At 40.2% G+C, this 21,505-nt stretch overlaps 1 protein-coding gene across 8 annotated transcripts in view; it reads left to right on the forward strand.

Annotated features, from left to right (window-relative positions):
• FRY (FRY microtubule binding protein) overlaps window positions 1-21,505 on the forward strand; it is a 447,912-nt gene that overhangs the window by 366,533 nt on the left and 59,874 nt on the right. For all 8 annotated transcript variants that reach the window (XM_040448149.1, XM_040448142.1, XM_040448144.1 and 5 more), the window contains 8 exons: window positions 4,534-4,616; window positions 9,772-9,922; window positions 10,470-10,573; window positions 11,334-11,519; window positions 13,697-13,895; window positions 15,367-15,488; window positions 19,462-19,649; window positions 20,955-21,049. In XM_040448149.1, coding sequence (XP_040304083.1) covers window positions 4,534-4,616; window positions 9,772-9,922; window positions 10,470-10,573; window positions 11,334-11,519; window positions 13,697-13,895; window positions 15,367-15,488; window positions 19,462-19,649; window positions 20,955-21,049 — 1,128 coding nt within the window. The remainder of the gene's footprint in view (window positions 1-4,533; window positions 4,617-9,771; window positions 9,923-10,469; window positions 10,574-11,333; window positions 11,520-13,696; window positions 13,896-15,366; window positions 15,489-19,461; window positions 19,650-20,954; window positions 21,050-21,505) is intronic.

The raw sequence follows: 21,505 nt of genomic DNA on the forward strand, positions 1-21,505 counted from the left end.
TTCTTTCTTTCTTTCTTTCTTTCTTTCTTTCTTTCTTTCTTTCTTTCCCTCTCAGAAATAAGTTTTTTATGAAAGGTTTTCATACTCCATACATCAGTGACAATACGAGATTATTAATTAACACGTTTTTAATCTATATTTGTTAGTACCTTCTTTGGAAAACTTCCTCATGGTAAATAATCACATTATCTCTCTAAAGAGATTTCTACTTTCTAGTTGGAGTGTAACATTCTTTATCATTTATCGTCTGGACTGAATTTTCCGTCTTAGTTTTATTTAGGGTGGAAAGGTGATGCATGTCTATCAACATCTAACTACAGAAGCCCCTTTGGATTCCTGAGTGTCCTGCGCAAGTTTTTAGTGGTGGCCCTTGAAATTAAGCTAGTCATCTCTGTAATATTGAGACCAGGCAACACCTCTAATAGAAGCTTTCTCTTTAGCTCTTGCTTTCCTCCTCCCACACTGTATCTCTGTTGGCCATTGGAAAGCCTGATGTAGTTAGGTACCTACACTTTTTATACGTATTCATATATATCTACTTTTTTCCTAATGCTGTATCTATTCATGTATAGATTTGTTGATCATTTTTATATATATTCATATATATGTGATCATACATATATGAATATTTTCTCCCAAAGGCCACCACCATTCCATTGATCACATAATACTCCACCTGCACTATTTCTCTAATGAATTCTCTTTTCTATGAAAATAGACTGTGCCCTCAGCCTAAAATATCGCATTTCTCTTGCGTCTTCTTACTACCTTTCCTTCCTTGTCGACCCTGTCATTCTGATTTATAGGTACTTGTACACATGCTTGTCTCAACCACTCGATTTTAATTCTTGGAAAACAGAGACCATGTATCTCTTATACACATTGCTATCCTCATTGGATATCCTACTGTGCTATCCTGCTATCCTACTGTGCTGCACATAGTAGGGATTTTTTAATGTTTAGTCGGTATGTGAATGAAAACTGGAGAAATCTCACAGCCCCAAAGATAAGCTGTCCAAACTCCATTTAGCCCCTCTTTCTGCCTCCCTCTTCCTAACCCCATTACAGAAGACAATTACTTACCCTTTTCTTTACAGTCCTTGTAGACAAAGAGTCTATAGACATAATTGCTCAGAAATACTGACCAAGGTGCTGTGTGTTACCCAACCCCTGGGGGTCCTAGTCACCAAAATACATTGTTGGGCTCCAGGGGGCCCCATGGAGTTCTGCAAAGAAACAGGCCTGATGCCATGTTTTTTACAGGTAGATTAGTGGTCCTTTGATGTCTTTCAGAAATACTTAATACTATTATTGTACTAACAAAAAGTTCAGATAGGTTACGGTATCGTTAACGCAAGGGCAATAGAGTAAGAGCCAAGCTAAGAAGAGAGTAAGATAGTTGTGTCAAAAGTCCTCATGAAGGACAAATACTAAAAGCTAATACTAACCTAACCTTGAGTTCTTCAATAGCCAAAGTAAAAAAGAAAAGTACGGTGAATTTTATAACTTGCAGTGTGTAAAAATAAGCAAAAATGATTCATTGGAAGCTACTAACAGAAACTACCCTAAATTCAAAGGAGGATTTTATCATGTAGGTGTTTTTTTTAATCAACAAAGTGAAAATATATTTTTATTAAAATTGCTGTTCATAGCAGTTTGTCAAATATGCAGAACCAAACTCCGTTAAGTATTTTCAATGCATCAACCCTTAATAAAAGCTTATTTTTTAAATTTGTACTTCCATGAGGGGCGCCTGGGTGGCTCAGTCGGTTAAGCGTCCAACATGGGCTCAGGTCATGATCTCGCAGTCCGTGAGTTCCAGGCCCACGTCAGGCTCTGTGCTGACAGCTCAGAACCTTGAACCTGCATCAGATTTGGTGTCTCCCTCTTTCTCTGCCCCTTCTCTGCTCGTGCTCTATCTCTGTCTCTCAAAAATAAATAAACAAAAAAAAAATTTTTTTTAAATGTTCTTTAAACAAAAAAAAAAAAATTTTTTTTAAATGTGCTTTAAAAAAAAAAAAAATTGTAGGGGCGCCTGTGTGGCTCAGTCGGTTGAGCATCCGACTTCAGCTCAGGTCACGATCTCGCGGTCCGTGAGTTCGAGCCCCGTGTCGGGCTCTGGGCTGATGGCCCAGAGCCTGGAGCCTGCTTCCGATTCTGTGTCTCCCTCTCTCTCTGTTCCTCCCCCGTTCATGCTCTGTCTCTCTCTGTCTCAAAAATAAATAAACGTTAAAAAAAAAATTTTTTTTAATAAAAATAAATAAAAAATTGTAGTTCCATGAAAGGGTTTTTCATAGAGAACCAAAGCAATAAACTTCAAAATGCATAAATTTCTGGTGATCTGTGTTGATACAGGGATAGAGATTAATAATCTCTATTATTAATTAATACTTATAAATATTTTGTCCTTTTAGTTTTTCTCTTATCGGAGCTATATTCGTGATATATTTCTTAAGACATGTACCCTTGACATTAAAGGGCCATTTGATCTACTTAATCCTTCAAATTCCTCTAAAGCCAGGACCCAAAATTATTTTCTTTAAGCCAGGAAAGCAAAGGAAAATAACAGATTTTACACTTAGGAGCCAGTTTTTACTCTTTTTATTTTTTTATTTTTTATTCATTTATTTATTTATTTATTTTCTTGTCAAGCTAATGCTTTGCTGCACTATGGTTTTGGTCTCCTCCAGAGTAAGAACAGTCTGGAAGGGGCTTGCTGCTCTTGTTCACCTCAGCTTCAAAACATCTGCCCAACTCTCCTTTAGATGTATCTCAAAGGGAAAGAGAAGGATTGTCATCCATTCTATAATTCTTCCTGCCCGGTCCCTCCAGAGCGTGATTATAAAACCAACGTATACCATATATAGTTCTTGAGCTCTCTGTCCTGTGGAAATCTCCAGATGTGGAATTTTTTCATTACTCTGCTTTTGTTCTTTGCTGAATGAGATCTGGACTCTGCATACACCATTTTTAATGTTGCATTTATCAGCACAAATGTGATTAAAGAACACCTTCAGAAGGTAATAGGCTTGTCACTTTACTTATCTTGTAAGTTCGGTCTGATGTAGACAGACTGAGCAGATGTCCTAGATGTTCCGTTTTATGGATTCACAAAGCAATAGCCCAATAGCTATGACAATAATGTTTGAAATACAGAGTTACTGGGGGAAAGGTGACTGTCAGAAATCTGCTGCATACATTTAAGAAGTGCATAAAAGCAGAGTCATTACTGTCTGTTACATTGTGTTCAGTAAATCTAAATCAATGATGCAAATTTCTGAGGTTATATACCCGGGACAAGGCAGGCATCTAAACAGAACATCGAGTACTTTTTCCTAAAGCATGCCTTTTTCTCCATACACTGGAGGATAGCAATAGCCCTGAATTTCCCAGTGTTCTAGAGGGAAATAAAGCACTGATCTGTGGTCAATTAAGGCAGAACACCCAGTCAGTAATGAAGGAGAACACACCTGCTGTGGTTTGAATTTTCCAGATATTTTTAGATGGACTTAATTCTTTGCTTTGGCAGCATGTATATTAAGTAGATAAAACCTGTTTATGTAATTTTATATAAAATAAATATAGACATAACACTTTATCAACACTTCTCCTCAGCCACACTCTTGCCCCACATTAGAGGCCTTTGGATAATAAAAACGCTATTGATTTGAAAGCCTTTGGTGCCCTGAAGAGAGAAAGAATTCTAGAAATTCAAGGTAGAAATATAATAATTAATACCTTGGTGGTTAGATGTCTCACGGCTTGGGAAACATTCTTGCATTATTTCTTTTGATTCCCACAACAATTCCAGTGAAATAAAGGGTGAACTATTTATTTTTCCTTTTTGGCAGGTGTGGAAATAGGGTCCCTAAGGAGATACGGGACCTGGCCAAGGCCACAGAGCTAGTGAGGGAGAGCTCAGTACTAAAATCACCTGTTCTCCTGCTCAGAGACAGTATGGCACTAGAAGCATCCTTCTACTGACACCTTCCTGTGGTTGACACTTGACAAGTTGTATAACCCTACCCACCCTATTTCCTCACCAGGGACCTTTTCCTGAAAACCTTCACATCATTTTAAGGGATACTGTAAAGCTGACGGAGCCCAAGATTTGTTATGAGAACCTTTTTTATATTTCCAATTCTATCTACATTGACTTAATTAATCAGCAATTACGTATTGACCACCTACCATGTGCCAGGCAACCATGTGAATAAGAGGTTCCTATTTATTCAGTGCCATTGCTGTTTTCTTTCTAACCAAATGCTATCTCCTAGTTCAATTCAGATATTAGCCTGAAAATATTGATCTCATCGAGACTTGAACCTGTGCTCCTGAGCAAGAGTGACTACTGGCCCTCTCAAGAAAAACAAAATGTTAGGGGTACAATTTTTCCAGGATTTCTTTAGGAAAAGCATCATTGGAACTTGCTGCCAAAAACTCAACCACTATGTGTTTACGAGTATGTGTTTACGAGTAACAGCAAATACACGCACGTGTCAGTATTTCTGATGGTTGTTCTTGTATTTGAAGGTTTAGTAACGTCATCAGAGCCCACACCCGCCTAGAGTCAAGATACAGCAATAGCTCTGGAGGATCATATGATGAAGATAAAAGTAAGTACCAGCAGGATGTGAGGTTTCAGACGGAATGCATTTGGAGAGTAGAAAATGAGTGTTTTGATTATTCTTGTTCTAATGACTAAAAAGGGACCCATAAAAATTAAGTAACCATGTGATCCGACTGTGCAGGTAAGCATAGAGTCAGCATCTTAAAGTAAAAACAAACTCCACAGTGGGCAACTCAAAATCAGAAAACCTCAAACTACAGCCCAAATCTGTACTTTTATATTCCTGGCGTTTTGTCCTTGGTGATGCGTCTGGGGAAAGGCTAGTAAGAAATTGTCCATTTGAGAACAAATGTCACAGCTCAGTTTTTCAACCTATCTTAGAGCATTTGACCTTTAAGCTCTGTGCGTCAGCTCACCCAGGGGAGGATCAGTTTTCACCGTGAGTCTCTCAATGGCATAGTCTCAGTAGCCAAGTGAAAATTACTAACCTGGGAGATATAATTGTCACAGGAATCTCTTCGTACCCTGAGAAGGTGGGAAAACCAAAAAGGTCAATGCATTCATTTATTTTGTTTAAGCCCTGAACAGCTTCTGTGGGTACGGAGCAGGTAAAGGGTATCATTTGGTCACAATTTACAGAAATTCTGGAACCAAAGAACACTTCCTGTGACATTTCAGTATGGTGAGGGAATCAGTAAACTGTCTGATGGGATTTATTTGTCTGTTTTGGTGGAAATTGTAAATGTGATGGTATTTCATGAATTACGTTCATTTTTTAAGTCACTTCATAGGACCTTTGTAGCTGTTGTTTTGATTTGTTTTGTTTCTATGGAAAATGTGCCAACTGGGTAAGAGCTAAGTAATTCCAATGACAGAATATTTCAACTGTCCTTACTCTGCTTCTTAATGCACAGACAGGCAATTCTCCAGCATTGAAAATACCAATGGAAGGGATGTCTAAAATCCATATATAGTTACCATCCTCTAACTTAGGTTAAGTTTCAGCTATGTCCCTATAAAACTGCTTATTGCGGTAAGATAAAGCTGTTTGTATTTTCACCTCTTCCTGTGTCCCATCAGGGGACTGTACCATCCAAACACTGGATATTTGCATCTCCCAAGCACCGACCATCAGTTTTAGATGGGCCTAGATTTTACAGAGGAGGAGAGTAGTAGTTGAGAAATGGAGAGTTGTTGGTACAAGAAAAGTCTGGTTGCTGTGCGATATTTCAAATTTGAGGACAAAAAAATTGCATCATAAAAAGGTGAAGCAGTCAAACCCTGACCCCCCCCCCCCCTCAGAATGTGCCAAGCCTAACAAAACATAACACTCCATGACTGTGGATTTATGTTGCTCAATTTTTGGTGCATTAGTAAGACCCAACAGTCGCTTTCTGAGGCGAATCCTGACCTTGCCCCCAGAAACTCTCTTCCCTGACATCCCAGAAGTGGGCGGTGTCCAAGCACCTGCCCTTGTGGGGAGCCTCAGTCTTCAGAGTAGGAAGACACCCCCTCCACCCACTCTGCTAACCGGTTAGTCAGGAACATTGCTCTTTAGCAGTTGATTCCTTTAAAGTGTGCCTCTTTGCTCTGGCTCCTGGACATAGAATTTGATAGAATCACTATAATAAAGAAAGAATTATTTTGAAAATATGTAAATAGTGAATTTCAGAGGATAATTATAATAATAATTATGTCATTATATAAACTCAGACCACTGGCTTTAGGGACAAAAAGAAAAAGTAATGGAAGTATTTGTGAAGGGAAAAACAAAACCATTGTGAATAGTTGTAAAGGGTTAAAAAGAAGTCTAATGTTATCGTTATGGCATCTACTTCACCTAGAAATGTTTTTTTATAGATTTGTTTTGCCTACATAAACAGCATTTTAATGGGAAAATTTGGGCACAGCATTTGAATTCATTTGAGTCGTGTGTCAATAATATGCTTTACATGATTACGGTTATTGACCAAAGAAGTTCCAATTCATGGCATGTTGTTACGGAACTGAGAGCTTATATTTTAAATTACTCATTATAAGAGAAAATGAAATGAAGTTACTCAAACATATCCTCCCTTATCACAGAAATTCCAGAACATATTAAGGTCCTTTTCCAAGTGTTTAAGTAATAGACCTTGACTCTGGCTGTCTGGAGGGTAGCACCACATCTAATAGGGGACAAATACCCTTAGAACTTTGGTAACTGGGTTCTCTCTGATGTATTTTTGGTTCTAGCTACACAATGAGGGATATAGCCTATGCTACAAGAAAAACAAAGATTGGTAGGCTCAATTCAAAAACCTTATGGCCAGCCATCTGGTATATGTTAAGGGTGATTATTTTCTCCCTGAATTCCTGGAAGGATTAGTAGAGATAGGAAGGGTAAGGAGAAATCAGGTGAGACCTAGTGGCCTGAGGCTTCATAATATGGGTTTACCCAGATGGAAAGACCATGTGCAGCCTCTTAAAAGTATTTTCTATTAAAAACAAAAACAAAAACAGGCAAACTATACTACCTTGAGTAAAATGGACCAGAAAACTGATTTAGACCTAGATCTATAAAGATCTTCCTATTAATATTATGTAAGCTGTTTTAGAGCTACTTAAAATACCTGGATTATTTTCCAAGGCCATATGTTAGTGCATGTGTCTCCATAATAAGGCTACATCTAGTTAGGCTGGGTAGCAGCTGAGTCCTAGTGGTTTAGACCTGACTGTAGAAAACCAGTTTCAGGCCAACTTACTCCTAATCCAACCACCAAAAATCCAACACATTTTTGCTGATGGGCTGTGTACCTGAGAACATCATTGAAACAAAGAAAATTATATACTTTCCTAACAGAAATATCACAAGTTTCTTTTTTCCTAATTCTTTGGTAGTCTCCCCATTTTTGTTCTCCTTTTAAGTTTCATTATAGAGTAGCTGATTACTTAGGAGTACATTTTGCAACCAGTTTATCCTGGATGGTTATTCAAGATGTTGATTTGCTGAAAGTGAAACATCCTGTAGGTAGTTTACCCGGAGGTCTGAGATGAGATGAGGAACTGTCACACCCGCTTCACATTTTTTTCTGGACTAAAACTGTTGTGGCCTAGCTCCGTGGCATAGAATTTATAGGGTTCGATTGCTCGATTTTTGGTGCGTTAGTAAGACCCAACGGTCGCTTTCTGAGGCGAATCCTGGCCTTGCCCTGGAAACTCCCTTCCCTGCCATCGCAGAAGGGGGCTGTGTCCGAGGACCTGCCCTTGTGGGGAGCCTCAGTCTTCACGGTAGGAAGACACCCCGTCCATCCGCTCTGCTAACTGGTAAGCCCAGCCTTCTACAGGGGACCAGCAGCCTCGAATCTGTGACCTCTCACTGCCTTTCAAGAGTGCAGCCAAGAAAAACTTTATTTGGGAGAAATTGCCTAAAGCTGATCTAATGCATCGTTCTTCTTGGATACACCACAACTCTCCAGATTGAGCCAGCTTGTCTGAAGCCATGTACCTGGCTCATATCACGTGACCCCAAGAGGAAATGTCGTCTTTGAATGCCACCCGCCTCTATGGAGAGCATTATAAAAAAAGAGCGCCATCATGAGTCTAGCTAGAGGCTTATCAATTTTGTTGACCTCCTAGAAGAACCGGCTCTTGGTTTCGTTGATATGTTCTAGTATTGGTTTGTTTCGATTTTTAGTTGCTGTATCATTTATTTCTGCTCTCATTTTTATTATTTCCTTCATTCTGCTGGATTTGTGTTTTGTTCGTTCTTTTTCTAGCTCCTTTAGGTATGAGGGTAGGTTGTTTTGAAACTTGTTGCTGTGCTTACTTTAAAGATATTGTTGAGGAAGTTCATTCATTCAAAAAATACTTGTTGATTCCCTGCCACATGTCAGATACTGTTCGCAGAACTAGGGAAACAGCAGCGAACAAAAGAAAGTGTCCGCCGTCGTGCAGCTTCTTTGAGAGTCGGAGGAGGCAGTCAGTGCTGGGGAATGGGTGATCTGTGCCAGAAAGGAAAATTAAAGCAGGGTGAGAGGCGGAGGGGATTTCAAATGATTGGGGATTTCCTGGAAATCCTCTGCAATAAATTGATGCTTGGGCGAAGGCTTGTGTGAAGTGGAGGAAAGAACCACGTGGCTCTCCAGGACAGCTCTGCGGCCAAAAGGAAAGCTAGAGGTGAAGTCCCTGAAACTGGGTAGTGCCGAGCGTGATCACAGAACAGCAAGAAGGCCCAAATGACTGGCGTGGCGTGGCGTGGCGTGGCCTGGGCAAGGGTGCTGGTGGTGGGAGATGAGCCAAGGGAGAAACAGCAGGAAGACCGTGTAAGGCCTTAAAGGCCATGGTGTAGAGTTTGGACTTCATTCTGAGTGGAGAGGGGAGCCACTGGAGAGTGTGAAGCAGAGAGAAAGACATGAATGAACTCCTGTTTTAAAATGACTGCTCTGGCTTCTCTGTGGAAAAACAGACTGTAGCGGGGCCAGGACAGAAGCAGAGAAACAGTAGGGAAGCCATTGCAGTAACCATGTGAGAGAACATAGTGCCTTACCCTGGCAGTGATGGAGATGGTGAAAAGTGGACCTATTCTGGATATGTTTTGAAGGTACAGCTCACTGAATATGATGCCAAGTTACCTAACCTCTATTTCCCTTCTGTCAAGTAGGGGTAAGAGGTACCCATTACTGGGCTATTAATTATTAATATAATGTACAACGCATAGAAAAGTGCCTGGTACAAAGTAGGTATTCCCTGTGTTAGCTCCTAATGTACTTATTTTTATTATTACTATTATCCTCATCATGATTATCATGATTATGAGTTGGATGCGAGATGTAAGAGAAACGTCACAGATAGCTCTAAGGCTCCTGTCCTGAGCAAACTAGAAACATGGAATTGCATTTTACTGCAGTGGGGAAGACTGGAGAAAGCCCAAGTTCTCACAGTGATGAGAATGATTTAATGTTTTCTTTTTGCATGTCTGTATTTCCCATTGATCTATACTGTGTAATTGTATATTAGCTTATCAAAACATAAAGGGACTAAAAATCTAATCAAGTAATGCTAACCCATTGATCCTATGATTCATACTCACCAAATGGGATGGTTAGAGAGTTACTTTTACTAGCCTAAATTTGTAAGATTCTTTCTACAGACACCAAATAGGGAAGACAAAAATCATCACTCCCTAAAAATAATGCACGCTTGTCTTTCTCACCCTATAGATGACCCGATTTCTCCGTATACGGGCTGGCTGTTGACTATTACAGAGACCAAACAGCCACAGCCCTTACCCATGCCTTGTACTGGAGGATGCTGGGCCCCCCTGGTTGACTACCTCCCAGAGACTATCACTCCCCGAGGACCCCTCCACAGGTAAGTAGCATCTGTGGGTAGTGGGAAGTGACTGCTTAGATCTGACTGGACTTTTCTTCCCATGAGAAGAGGGAGATCATTCCAGGTCCTGTCAAATGAAATGACCTTTGAAATCAGAGGGACCATGCGTGACTTTCATTGCAGTTCTCAGCACATTTGGAGCGTTTGGTTGACTAGCAACCAATGTGCAAAGCTGCCTTGTAACTCAGAAGTTTTTCTTGATGTAATCTGGATGTGGATGTGCATTCTGTGATGATTTTTAGATCGTGAGTAACTGGAAAAGAGGGCCCTTTTCTCCTCTTCCTCCCTCAGCTCTTATTACCTAGCAACGAGTAAGACTCCCTATTTTGTGATTAGCTCAGCGAAAGTTTCTTCTTTCTGTGGAATTCTGTGCTTTTTCGGAAAATAAATGCCATTCCCTGGAATAAGCGTCTCGCATAATTCTTCAGCAGGGCTCCAGAGCTGTATTTAATTGTGACTTAATGATCTGTCAGTGTGTTTCCATCCTCTTCAGAAGTTACATTAATTTCACCATGTCATTGATTAGGTGCAATATTGCTGTAATTTTTATGACTGAGATGGTGGTGGATCACAGTGTGAGAGAAGATTGGGCTCTTCATCTACCATTATTACTCCATGCTGTCTTCTTAGGTAAGACTGGATCGAAGAGGAATTCTGGACTAGGGGGTCAAAACCCTACAGACACAATCCAGAGAGCTTTCCTTTTACATTGACGTCCTGCTTTCCACAGTTCTGAAATATTTAGTCTCTTCCATTTGTCATCGCTTCTATGTGACATCTGCTCTACAATCTCAGTTGATCGGTCATTGCTTAAAATTGCCCTATTTCTGCACTATACAGTGGTACCTCGCTAATGCTATATCTATAAAGATACCCGAAACATATTGGGCCTCTCTGAGGGTCTTTGGCTAGATGTGATCGATTTAAAGCCGTGAGATACTGTCCGCACGCAGACAGAAAGAAGACAGAGCGCAGCAGGCCAAGCACTGAGATTTTAAAATAGCCAAATGGTAAAATAAAAATGGGAAGAGGAACAAGCCAGGGAGGCTCAGAAGTTTAGTTAGAGAGCGAGGAACAAAATTAGAATCCCTTCAGTTAACGGAGACCCAGGGAAGAGAACATCCCAGGAAGGAGGAATGCTAACCATGTCAAAAGCTACTGAGAGGTCAAGAAAAGTCCATCTATCAGCATTTTATGAGAACATTTGATTTAAGGAATAAAACATTTTTCCTAAGCCCAACTTCTTTATGTTGGTAACACAAACAATAACAAAGAAAACTGAACATTCTTTCAACATGTTCCTCCTGAGTAACTTGGAATCTTTACTATCCCTGGAATCTAAACGAGCTTAAAACTTGTTTATACTAAGAGATTCCACTTTTTGTTCCAGGTTTGGACCATTACCGGCCTGAAGTCTTTGAACACAGCAAAAAACTGCTTCTTCACCTCTTGATTGCCCTTTCTTGCAACAGCAATTTTCATGCTATTGCTTCTGTGCTCCTGCAGACTCGAGAGATGGGTGAAGCTAAGACTCTAACAGTTCAGCCGGCTTATCAACCGGAGTATCTCTACACAGGTAACAAAAGAGGGAATAGCAGAGACCCTGAGACAGAATCACAAATAACGAAGATCACTGAAGGTATCTGTGGAGCCCAAATTAACTTCTCTAACGTGATCACCACCCCCCTACAACTTTCCGAGTGAGCAAGTAGGAGCACAATAAATATGCACCATTTCACTTGATGTTAACTTGGTTTTCAAAATCCTTCAGTACTGAATATTTTCAAATGTCTGTTTCCTTATTATTATGATTGCTGCTCTCATTAAATATGTTCCTACTGATACATTGAAAATTATGTCCTTCGGCCAAGAGCATCAGTCTAAAACACTGAAGGATGGGAATGCCCAAGACAGTGACCACCCCCATCACCTTGAGAGCAGGTCATTGCCAAGGTGCCAGGTGTATCGCTGTGGACCTTCTAGTTCCCCTGAAGGAATTTTCACCCTTTTAGTGACTGCTTTTCCTGGAAAGCACCATGGGTGGAAGTCTACTAAGAACCATGGCTGTTTTGAAACCAAAATGTTCTTTTTAGAAAAAAGAACAGAAAGCATTAGATGAGTCATGTTTGAGTCTGTGTCCAGCTATTCATGAAAACTTTCCCGAAAGAGTTGACCAGTGGGTTTCATTTAGAATCAGAACATTTAAAATACCTTAAAATGATAGCGAACTAACATTCCTGAACATTTTGTACGTTGCATTGGCGCTGGATATGGTATGGCATTTCATATGTCACCGTATACTTTATTCATCACCCTGAAGATGATGTGCCTTTTACTTAATACTTGTACTCAGTGCTGTCTTGTCCTTTGACGGACACTAAGATTTTCCTCTGGGAAACAAATACTGCGTTACTAAGTCTGAGACATAAGGACTACTGACCTCAGTTTAAGCCCTTTATTTTAAACCAACCTGCACTTAATTGAAAAGAACCCATCGACAGCCACTCAGTGACACAAAACTCCTCACTATAGACGTTGAATTAAAAGAATCTGAAGACTTCTGGCTGTCCTAATTCCCCAGGATAAGGATGTATTCCATTAAGCACATGGTCTTAGACTGAGAACATTGCAGTGCCCGTTAAGTTGTATATCTCTGAGTACATCAGTTTTGCATTCACTATACCACTCTTGTGGCATACAGTGGGGCTTTACAAAACAAAACACAACGTACCCTAGGCAAGACAAACGGTGGAAGCTAAAATGATTGAATCTGTAGCACACGTGGCATACGAGTACAAAGGGTTTGGAAAATGTCTCCTTTTCATAAACATTGATTAATTCTTACTGAACACCTACTTTCAACTGCGGTTGCTCTCAAATCCAAGCTAAAAAAAAAAATCGAAGCTAAAAAAACCTGTGTGCTAGAAATTATTGTCTTTATCTTATTATAATAGGAAAGTTAGCTGCAGAGAAATTATATAAACTCCCTGAGATTGCACAGCAAATGGCAGAGATGATATTCAGGCCCAAGGCTTCTCCTGTTTCAGTGTATCTTCAGACCACCAGAACTATGTACTTTTTGCAATTATCAGGTAGGAGAAAAGGGATGATGGCGTATCTACATTTTCAAACCAGCAACACCCAGGGATGTAGAATGATAATCAAATATGAGGTGGGGAACAAACATAATATTTGTTGATACCGTATTTCTTTGACTACTACGAGACATACTTTATCAAAACATAGCAATATCCACATAATATTCACAGTTGTAAGCACATTTACTCAAAACATAACATCTATTATTAGGTGCTCGTATCCTCAACACTGGTACCATTTCACATATTCAAGTGGTCGAATACCCAAGAATAATTTACTAACAGCACAGTTGGGTCCAGATGTATAGGGGAACTGTCTGTCGGCCTGTGCACATATGCATGTGTGTGCACACAGACGCATGTGCACACGCGCACACACGTATACACCACTTCTTTTGCAGAAAGCATCAATTCAAACACCAGGCTACAAAATAACAGATCCCTCTCCTATTACCCAGTACACTCTGGTTTACACAGCAGTGCAACTATTCTACAAGCAAGGAAAAACTATCAGTCTCGTTTCATCATAACTATAGTTGAAATCAAATGTTTTCTCCAAGAGATTCAAATAACTACACCCTCCTGTATGCTCACCTCCTAACCTCGGTAAGCACCCTGCCTAGCACATTCTACCTTGACCTTCTTGTCCCACCAGGTGGCTTTGACTTCCTGAGAGAGGACCAGTCGTCCCCAGTGCCAGACTCGGGGCTAAGCTCCAGTTCCACGTCCTCCAGCATCAGCCTGGGGGGCAGCAGTGGGAACCTCCCGCAGATGACCCAGGAGGTGGAAGACGTGGACACAACCGCTGAAGCGGATGAGAAGGCGAACAAGCTCATTGAGTTTCTGACGACCAGGTAGTGAGGGCTCAGGGGACACAGGCCTGTTTTTAGGTTGGTCTTTTGGGGAAGTGGCATCACTTTAGAACTTGACAGATGAAAAGGCGAGCCCGTGATTTTAGCAAAGCCTTCTTTTCTCTTCTAAATTGCATCTGCTGGAGTGTGTGTACAAGGCAGATACTGGCAGAAGTCTGAGATCCCACTGATGGCACAGTTGACAGGCAGGAGGTTTCGTGTAGAAAGACAATGCAGCAGATGGAGACAGGACACGGTAGCGTCCCACGGTGAGGACGACTTTAATCATCTATTAGAGCTGCCGGGATCTGGGAGTTCTGAGACTTGGCAAAGAACGTCCTCTGGAAACCAAATATATTAGCCATGGTCGACCCAGGAGCAGCTGCGGAGGGGACCATTATCTGCTCTTCTCATCCAGAGCCATTTATAAATGGAAGTCAGAAACAATAGGAAGCATGATGGGAAAGGAAGCAAACTAATAATCAAAATCAAGAAAAGCCGCAAGCAAGCAATCCTGTCTTTTCAGCTCTTCTTCTGGTTCTTCCACTGAACAATTTAGCTTGTAAGGCTTCAGAATGTCTAGCACTCTGAGGTGCAGTATTTGCATCAAGAAAATCATGCTTACCTGGGACTCTATCGGGGGGAGGGGACCCTATCCTTTCTCATTAATCCCAGAAGTCTAGTCTGTATAGTTGTTATCTGATACCCCCATGATCTTTCTTTCTCTCGGGAGTGCATCAGTTCATACAAAAAATGAAAAAAGAGCATTTTCTTTCCTCAGTTAATGATTCAGAGTATTTGCAGTTCATAGCTCAATACAGGACTTAATGAACAGGAAGCTAAGGAGGGGGTGCCTAATGGTAACTACATCCAGGATATTTCAGAGACCTGAATGGTCTGTGGGGAAGAAAAGTGTGCTCACCACTCAACACTGTCAGTACCTTGCATTGGGAAGAGTGTTCTTCTGAAATTCTCACCTCTGGCTCCATCCTGTTCTTTCTGTTGAAAACCAAGTAGATAACAGAGGACGCATCTTCGGTTCATTTCTACAGTATTTGGTAGTCTAATGATATGATCCTGATAAAAGCATTATCTTTGCAAATCTAAAATATACAAATGTCGAAGTCTGTATTTTAATTAACATTTTATATCATTTTATTTGACAAACATGTAGCACCTGTTTTGTATAAACACCGTTCTGGTGAATTGAGAGGTTTTCACTTGGTGAGTAAATTTTGTGAGGTTTTCATTTTGTGAGTAAAACATAAGAAAAAATTTGCCTCCGTGAATTAGCTAGGTCCATTTTGAGTATGCTCTTAAGCTTTACCAGACTGAAATTTACGCCCACATTAATCACTAAACTTTCAAAATCACATTGCACCTTTGGAGTTACAACTGCATAGGTGGTTTTTAAAATACAAAATGATTATATTTAAGTGGTTATATTTTTAATGTTTTGTATGTTTTGTTTAAGGGCATTTGGTCCACTTTGGTGCCATGAAGACATCACACCCAAAAATCAAAATTCAAAGAGTGCTGAACAGCTTACTAATTTTCTACGTCATGTTGTATCCGTATTTAAAGACTCCAAATCAGGTACTTTGTCCAATTTCCCCAAATGCCACTTTCGCCATTTTCTGTTATGGAGCATATTCTTCCCATTATAACCACACATTATACATACATACAAACATATATACGTATGCATATGTGTAAATATATGGTTCTGTATTTGGCACTGACAGCAGGAGAATATTCATAGGGGAGCCTTGAAGCTTATTTCAAATGTGCCTAAGTGAATGATTGTTAATGTCATGTATTTTTGCGTTATGCTCTATCAAATAATTCCCAGAGGTCACTGTTCACCTTGCTGCGTTTACCTCACTCAATTTAAACTACTCCCTCTAATATTAATTTTTTTCGAGAAGGCCATGACACAACACACGCAGGAAAAGATGTTCAACATCACTGATCATCAGGGAAATGCAAATCAAAACCACAATGAGATATCACCTTACACCTGTCAGAATGGCTAGAATCAAAAAGACAACAAATAACAGTGTTGGCGAGGATGTAGAGAAAGAGGAACCCTCACGCACTGTTGGTGGGGATGTAAATTGGTGCAGCCAATGTGGAAGATGGTACGAAATTTCTCCCCCAAATATTAAAAATAGAAGTATCATATGATTCAGTAATTTAGCTACTGGGTATTTACCCAAAGAAAATGAAAACACTAACTTGAAAGGATATATGCACCCCTGTGTTTATTGTAGCATTATTTGCAGTAGCCAAGATACGGAAGTAACTCAAGTGTCCATCCATAGAGGAGTGGATAAGGAAGATGTGTGTGTGTGTGCGCATGTATGTGTTTGCATGTGTGCGTGCATGTATATAGTTGTAGATATGTATTCATTCCATATATATTCCATTGATACAATATGTATATTTTATACATAATGGAATGTATATAACAGAATATATAATAATGGACTGTCATACAGCCATAAAAAAGGACTAGATCTTGCCATTTGTGACAACGTGGATATACCTACAGGGTATTAAGCTAAGTGAAGTAAGTCAGATTGAAGAAAAAAATTGCAACATGATTCTACTCATGTGAAATCTAAAAAACAGATGCATTAACAAAAAGCAGAATCAGACCTATAAATAGAACAAACTGAGGGTTGCCAGAGGGAAAGGTGTAGGGAAATGGGCAAAGTGGATGAAGGGGAGAGAGAGATACAGGCTTCCAGTTATGGAAGGAATAAGTCACGGGACTAAAAGGCACAGCGTAGGGAATCTAGCCAATGATAGTATGATAGTGTTGTAGTGTTGTAGTGTTGTATAGTGATAGATGGTAGACACACTTGCGGTGAGCATAGTGAAACATACAGAGAAGTCGAAGAAGTCAAATCCCTGTGTTTTACACCTGAAACTAATGTGACATTGTGTGTCAAGCATACTCAAATTTTGACATTTTACAAAAAAGCAAAGGCAGCCATGAGTAATAAATCTTACTGACTGTATTCAGACTCAACTGTGAAAAACTGTCAGATTTGAAAACTGGTTTAAAAAAGAATCTTGTGATAAAATGTCTTTGACTTTGAAAGTATTTGCTAATAATTCCTGTGCCGATGATCATTCAATATTCTGAACACACTGTGATTCTTATGTAGATTATAATAACATCAGGATGTTTAAGCCCTTAGCTACATACCATTCAGATTCGACTTGGCCTGGGCTGATCTGTGTGTGAAATTTAAATCTGGTTCCTCAGCGTAATAACAACTACCCCTACCTTTTTTCACACACCAGGCTGACCAAATGAAATACAGCTCGCTGGCTTTCTCAGCTGCTCCGATAATTAACACATCTCACAGTTTGAAACATTCCAGATTAGCCACATCTCTTCTCATTATCAGAGGGTGCTTTCTAAAAAAGCAAAAAATACTGATAAACTGAAACGAGTTTCTCATTTCAGGAATAGGAGTGACATTTCTTGTTTTGAGCTTGTTTGGGAAAGTTTGTGAAATGTCACCACCTCTTATACTGCTATTTCCCCCACTTAGAAGTCACTTAATAGTTGAATATAACCCAGAGGAAGAAATTTACTGTTTGTGTACAAACCCTTAATTGGCTTAAAATCTTTGATTGCATGAAGACGATGAAAATGAGAAAACTCATGAATCCCTGTACTGTTTTCCCAGAGGATGCTTAGAGTCTGAGTCTTTTCACATCTTGCCCCAGACATTTTTACTCACTACAGTTTCTTTATACATCTCTGCTCTCGGCCTGTTTCCACTGTAGCACAATAAAATATGTTCCTGGAAACACTTGTATTAAACAGGGTAGCATAACTGCTACAACACACAACCCCCAAAGCTCAGAGGCTTAACACAGTAGAAGGTTACTTCCAATCACATAACAGTTCAGTATAGAGTTGAACTGTTCAGTTTAAAGAGACTTTAATTTAGATAGCCTCTCTTAAGGACATTGGCATAGTTTGGCAGGCGGCCTTCCACATGGTGCTTCAAAGACCTTCCTTCTGTGGCTCTGATCACCTCGGCTCAGAGGTCCTCAGCCCTCTTCATCCAGCCAGCAGGTGGAGGAAGAGAGTGAGTGGAGGATTACTCAGGAGGAATTTACACCACACGTGGCTCGAACGTGGCTCGAACGTGGCATCCATGCTTCTTCCCACATTCCACCAGCCAGAACTCAGGCACAAGGCCACCACTGCAAGAAAGGCTAGGAAATGTAGGTTTGCTGTGTGACACATTAAATAGCCTTTCTTAAGGACATTGTCATGTCATTGGTGGCACTGTCACCAAGAACATGGTGGGGTGCTAGAGTCCTACCAGTATAGTTCTAGCCGTCAGGTCCATTCTGATTTCAGTAAGTTTTGTTTGTTGACCGAGGATCTAACACCACACATAATAAAATTAAGTAGGAAAATGAAACAAAATAAAGGTACAAATTCCATTTTGAAACACGATCCATTCATAAATTGTGAACTGCCTATATGGGTTTAATCCTGTATTTCCTACCTTGAATATGCCTAAGTCCATTTTCCAGGGCCCTTTGTTTGCTCTGTAGGAACATCCTCTCATATAATCCAAAGGTCCCTAGGGTCAAACAGCCAGGCAGCAGCTAAGAACAATGACATTAAATGCTCCTTCCTGGTTCACTTTTATGTGACCATCAAATGTACCACGGAATCCCCTAGATCACAGAGACAGCCAAAATCACTGTTTTCATCTTGTCCTCTGACTTTGTAGTCAGTTTTTCTCCTGCAGAGAGGCACAGCAGAGAGTACAGATCAATGGCCCAGAGTTCAATCATGTGCTTTACCTTACATTTTCACTTCCTTCTGATCAGGTGGTTTCCTGATGACTGAGATTAGCTTCATGCTATTGGAAGAACCAATATTCGGGCGAGAGTTGAGATGATGGTTGCCTTCTTGGCAAAATCTGCATTTCAATATCTGCATATTCATAGACTATCCTGAAGAGCAAAGACTTTGGTAGAGGCCTTGGTTGTGTTCAGAGTTGATGCGATCTATTAACAGCTTTCCTCTGCACAAGTACTCTGAAAACTTGTTCCTAACAAATTCTCTTAAGGAAAAAGGAGTTAAAGTACTCTATGCAAAAAAGTACTTCAGAAGAACAATGTAGAAAAATGGTAGGGCAATAAACAAGAATACATTTGTGAGTATATTCTGTGTCAGACACTGTACAAAGAATTTTTTAAATCGTCGAATTTTCACGACTTTATGATACAGATACTATAAGAAAATAGGGTCATAGAGACTACATTTCTTGTCAGAGTCCCAAAACCCCTTGTTCAAAACCAGGCAGGACCACCTTGCTGCAAAGCTTCTGACTCTGCTACACTATGCCTCTTTAAGATCTGTTCAAATTTGTTGTTGTTGTTGTTAACTCTAAAATGGCTCATTCTTAAACAAGTACCGCCAGAGGATAGCTCTTTGCAGTTAGCCTGATTTAAACCTATCGATCACCGATGCCACAGGGTTTTCAGAGTATAGGTTGACCATCTGCCTCTTGGCGCCTAGGTTTCCATCTGGAGCAGCACTTGAGTGAAGTTGCATTGCAGACAGCCCTCGCAAGCTCTTCGAGGCACTATGCCGGTCGGTCCTTCCAGATATTCCGGGCGCTCAAGCAACCTCTGTCAGCACATGCCTTGTCTGACCTTCTCTCCAGGCTGGTGGAGGTGATTGGAGAACATGGAGATGAGATTCAGGTACCACCAAACTCATTCTCCTTCTCTCATGTCAAAGATGAGGACTTAACGACTTTCTTTGAGCCTTCTTTTTCTCGCCAATTATCTCAGCCATGTGGGCATATACAATTTATTTTAAAAATTTCTGGATGTGAACTTTTATATTTACAAAAATCACTTTGGGGTGCCTGGGTGGCTCAGTCTGTTAAACGTGCAGCCCCTGATTTTGGCTCAGGTCATGATCTCACAGTTCATGGAATCCAGCCCCGCATCAGGCTCTGCATGGACAGTGGGGAGCCTGCTTGGGATTCTCTCTCTCCCTGTCTCTCTCTGCCCCTCCCCTGCTAGCGCGCACGCGCTCTCTCTCTCTCTCTCTCTCTCTCTCAAAATGAATAAACTAAAAAAAATCACTTCAAGGCACATTGTTCTAGAAATTCAGTGGATATTGTTTTATTGAGCCAACAACTGCAAATCCCCTGGTGACTCCTTGGTTGTTTTTGTTGTTAGTTTTAGTTGACTGGGAATTGGGGAATTATTTGCACTGTTTTTTCCTTTTGCCACCAGCCCCTAGGCTGGCAAAGGACAAAACCAGGATGCTGTTGTGCAGTCTCCCCACCCAGAGAAGGGATCTCCATCATATCTAAGCAGAACACTACCCCTCTCTGTATAACTAACCCTCAGTACACTGAGAAGAGCTGAAGAAGTAATGGAGAGAATAGATGCCACAAGAAGACCCTATACATAGATCCCAGGCACTGGGGTGCGTTACAAGCATCACAAGGGCATTACAAGCTCTGTAGCTTGGGCCAAGCCTTTCTTTCCCTTCTTTTCCATCAGAAAAGTTACTACACCCCAGGAGACTAACACACGTGTGAACTCCAGCCTCTTTTCCTCTTTCTGGACATTAGATGTGCCCTTCAAAATGTCACTGATGCACAGATCTTCTCATACCTCAGCTCTTAATTTCTGGCTCAGATATTGACATTCTGTATTTCAAATGTCCACCATTCCCCTCATCAAGGAGCAACGATTGCCACCTTAGCCTTTGCTTCTCCCTGCTGGATGTAGAATGAGATTGACATGTTGAGGACTCAGATCTAGGGAAATAAATCTTGGTGATTACCTGCTAACTGCTAAGCCATCTGAATTTCCTAAGTGGCTGTTAAATTTTGTTTTTGGACTCGGTAAGTTAAAGTAGCATAGATTGTCTAGCACTCAATGATATTAAAATTAGATTTGAATAAAGTTTGTGTTAATTAAATTTATCTTCAGGAAGAGAACAGTAGTTTTAAGCAGTACAAAATGTTATCTTTGCATGTCTGGCAGGGTTACGTAATGGAAGCACTCCTTACATTGGAAGCTGCTGTGGATAACTTGTCTGACTGCTTAAGGAACAGCGATCTCTTAACGGTATTATCTCGGTGAGAAGAAGCTTAATGACTTTTGAAATCAAATATGCTGGACTTAATATTTGAGACATGCCTGGACCTTGGGCAAAATCCAAAGAACAAATCTAGTTTTTGAAGTATGACATTTTCTTTAGTTTAAAAAAAAAAAGAAATTATAACACATACAGACACATGTTATATAAGTAGTTTTACACATCAGAAAGATAGAGAAGAAATGATAGTTCTAAATAATACAAATAGTAATCCTTTCTCATTTTCTTTTTTAAGACTTTGAGTACTTTTTCAAATTTTATATAATAATTATCCTGTTTATTTCATTGTAAACAGAAACCAAAACTACTTATTTTTTTGAATGAATATATATAAAACTCATCTGAACTATCACTAAAAACAGCTGGGATTTTGTGAATGGTGTGAGAAAGTGGTCTAGTTTCAACCTTCTGCATGTTGCTGTCCAGTTCTCCCAGC

This window comes from Herpailurus yagouaroundi, unplaced genomic scaffold (assembly GCF_014898765.1).
Source record: "Herpailurus yagouaroundi ecotype Mexico unplaced genomic scaffold, PumYag 197, whole genome shotgun sequence".
Taxonomy (NCBI): Eukaryota; Metazoa; Chordata; class Mammalia; order Carnivora; family Felidae; genus Herpailurus; species Herpailurus yagouaroundi.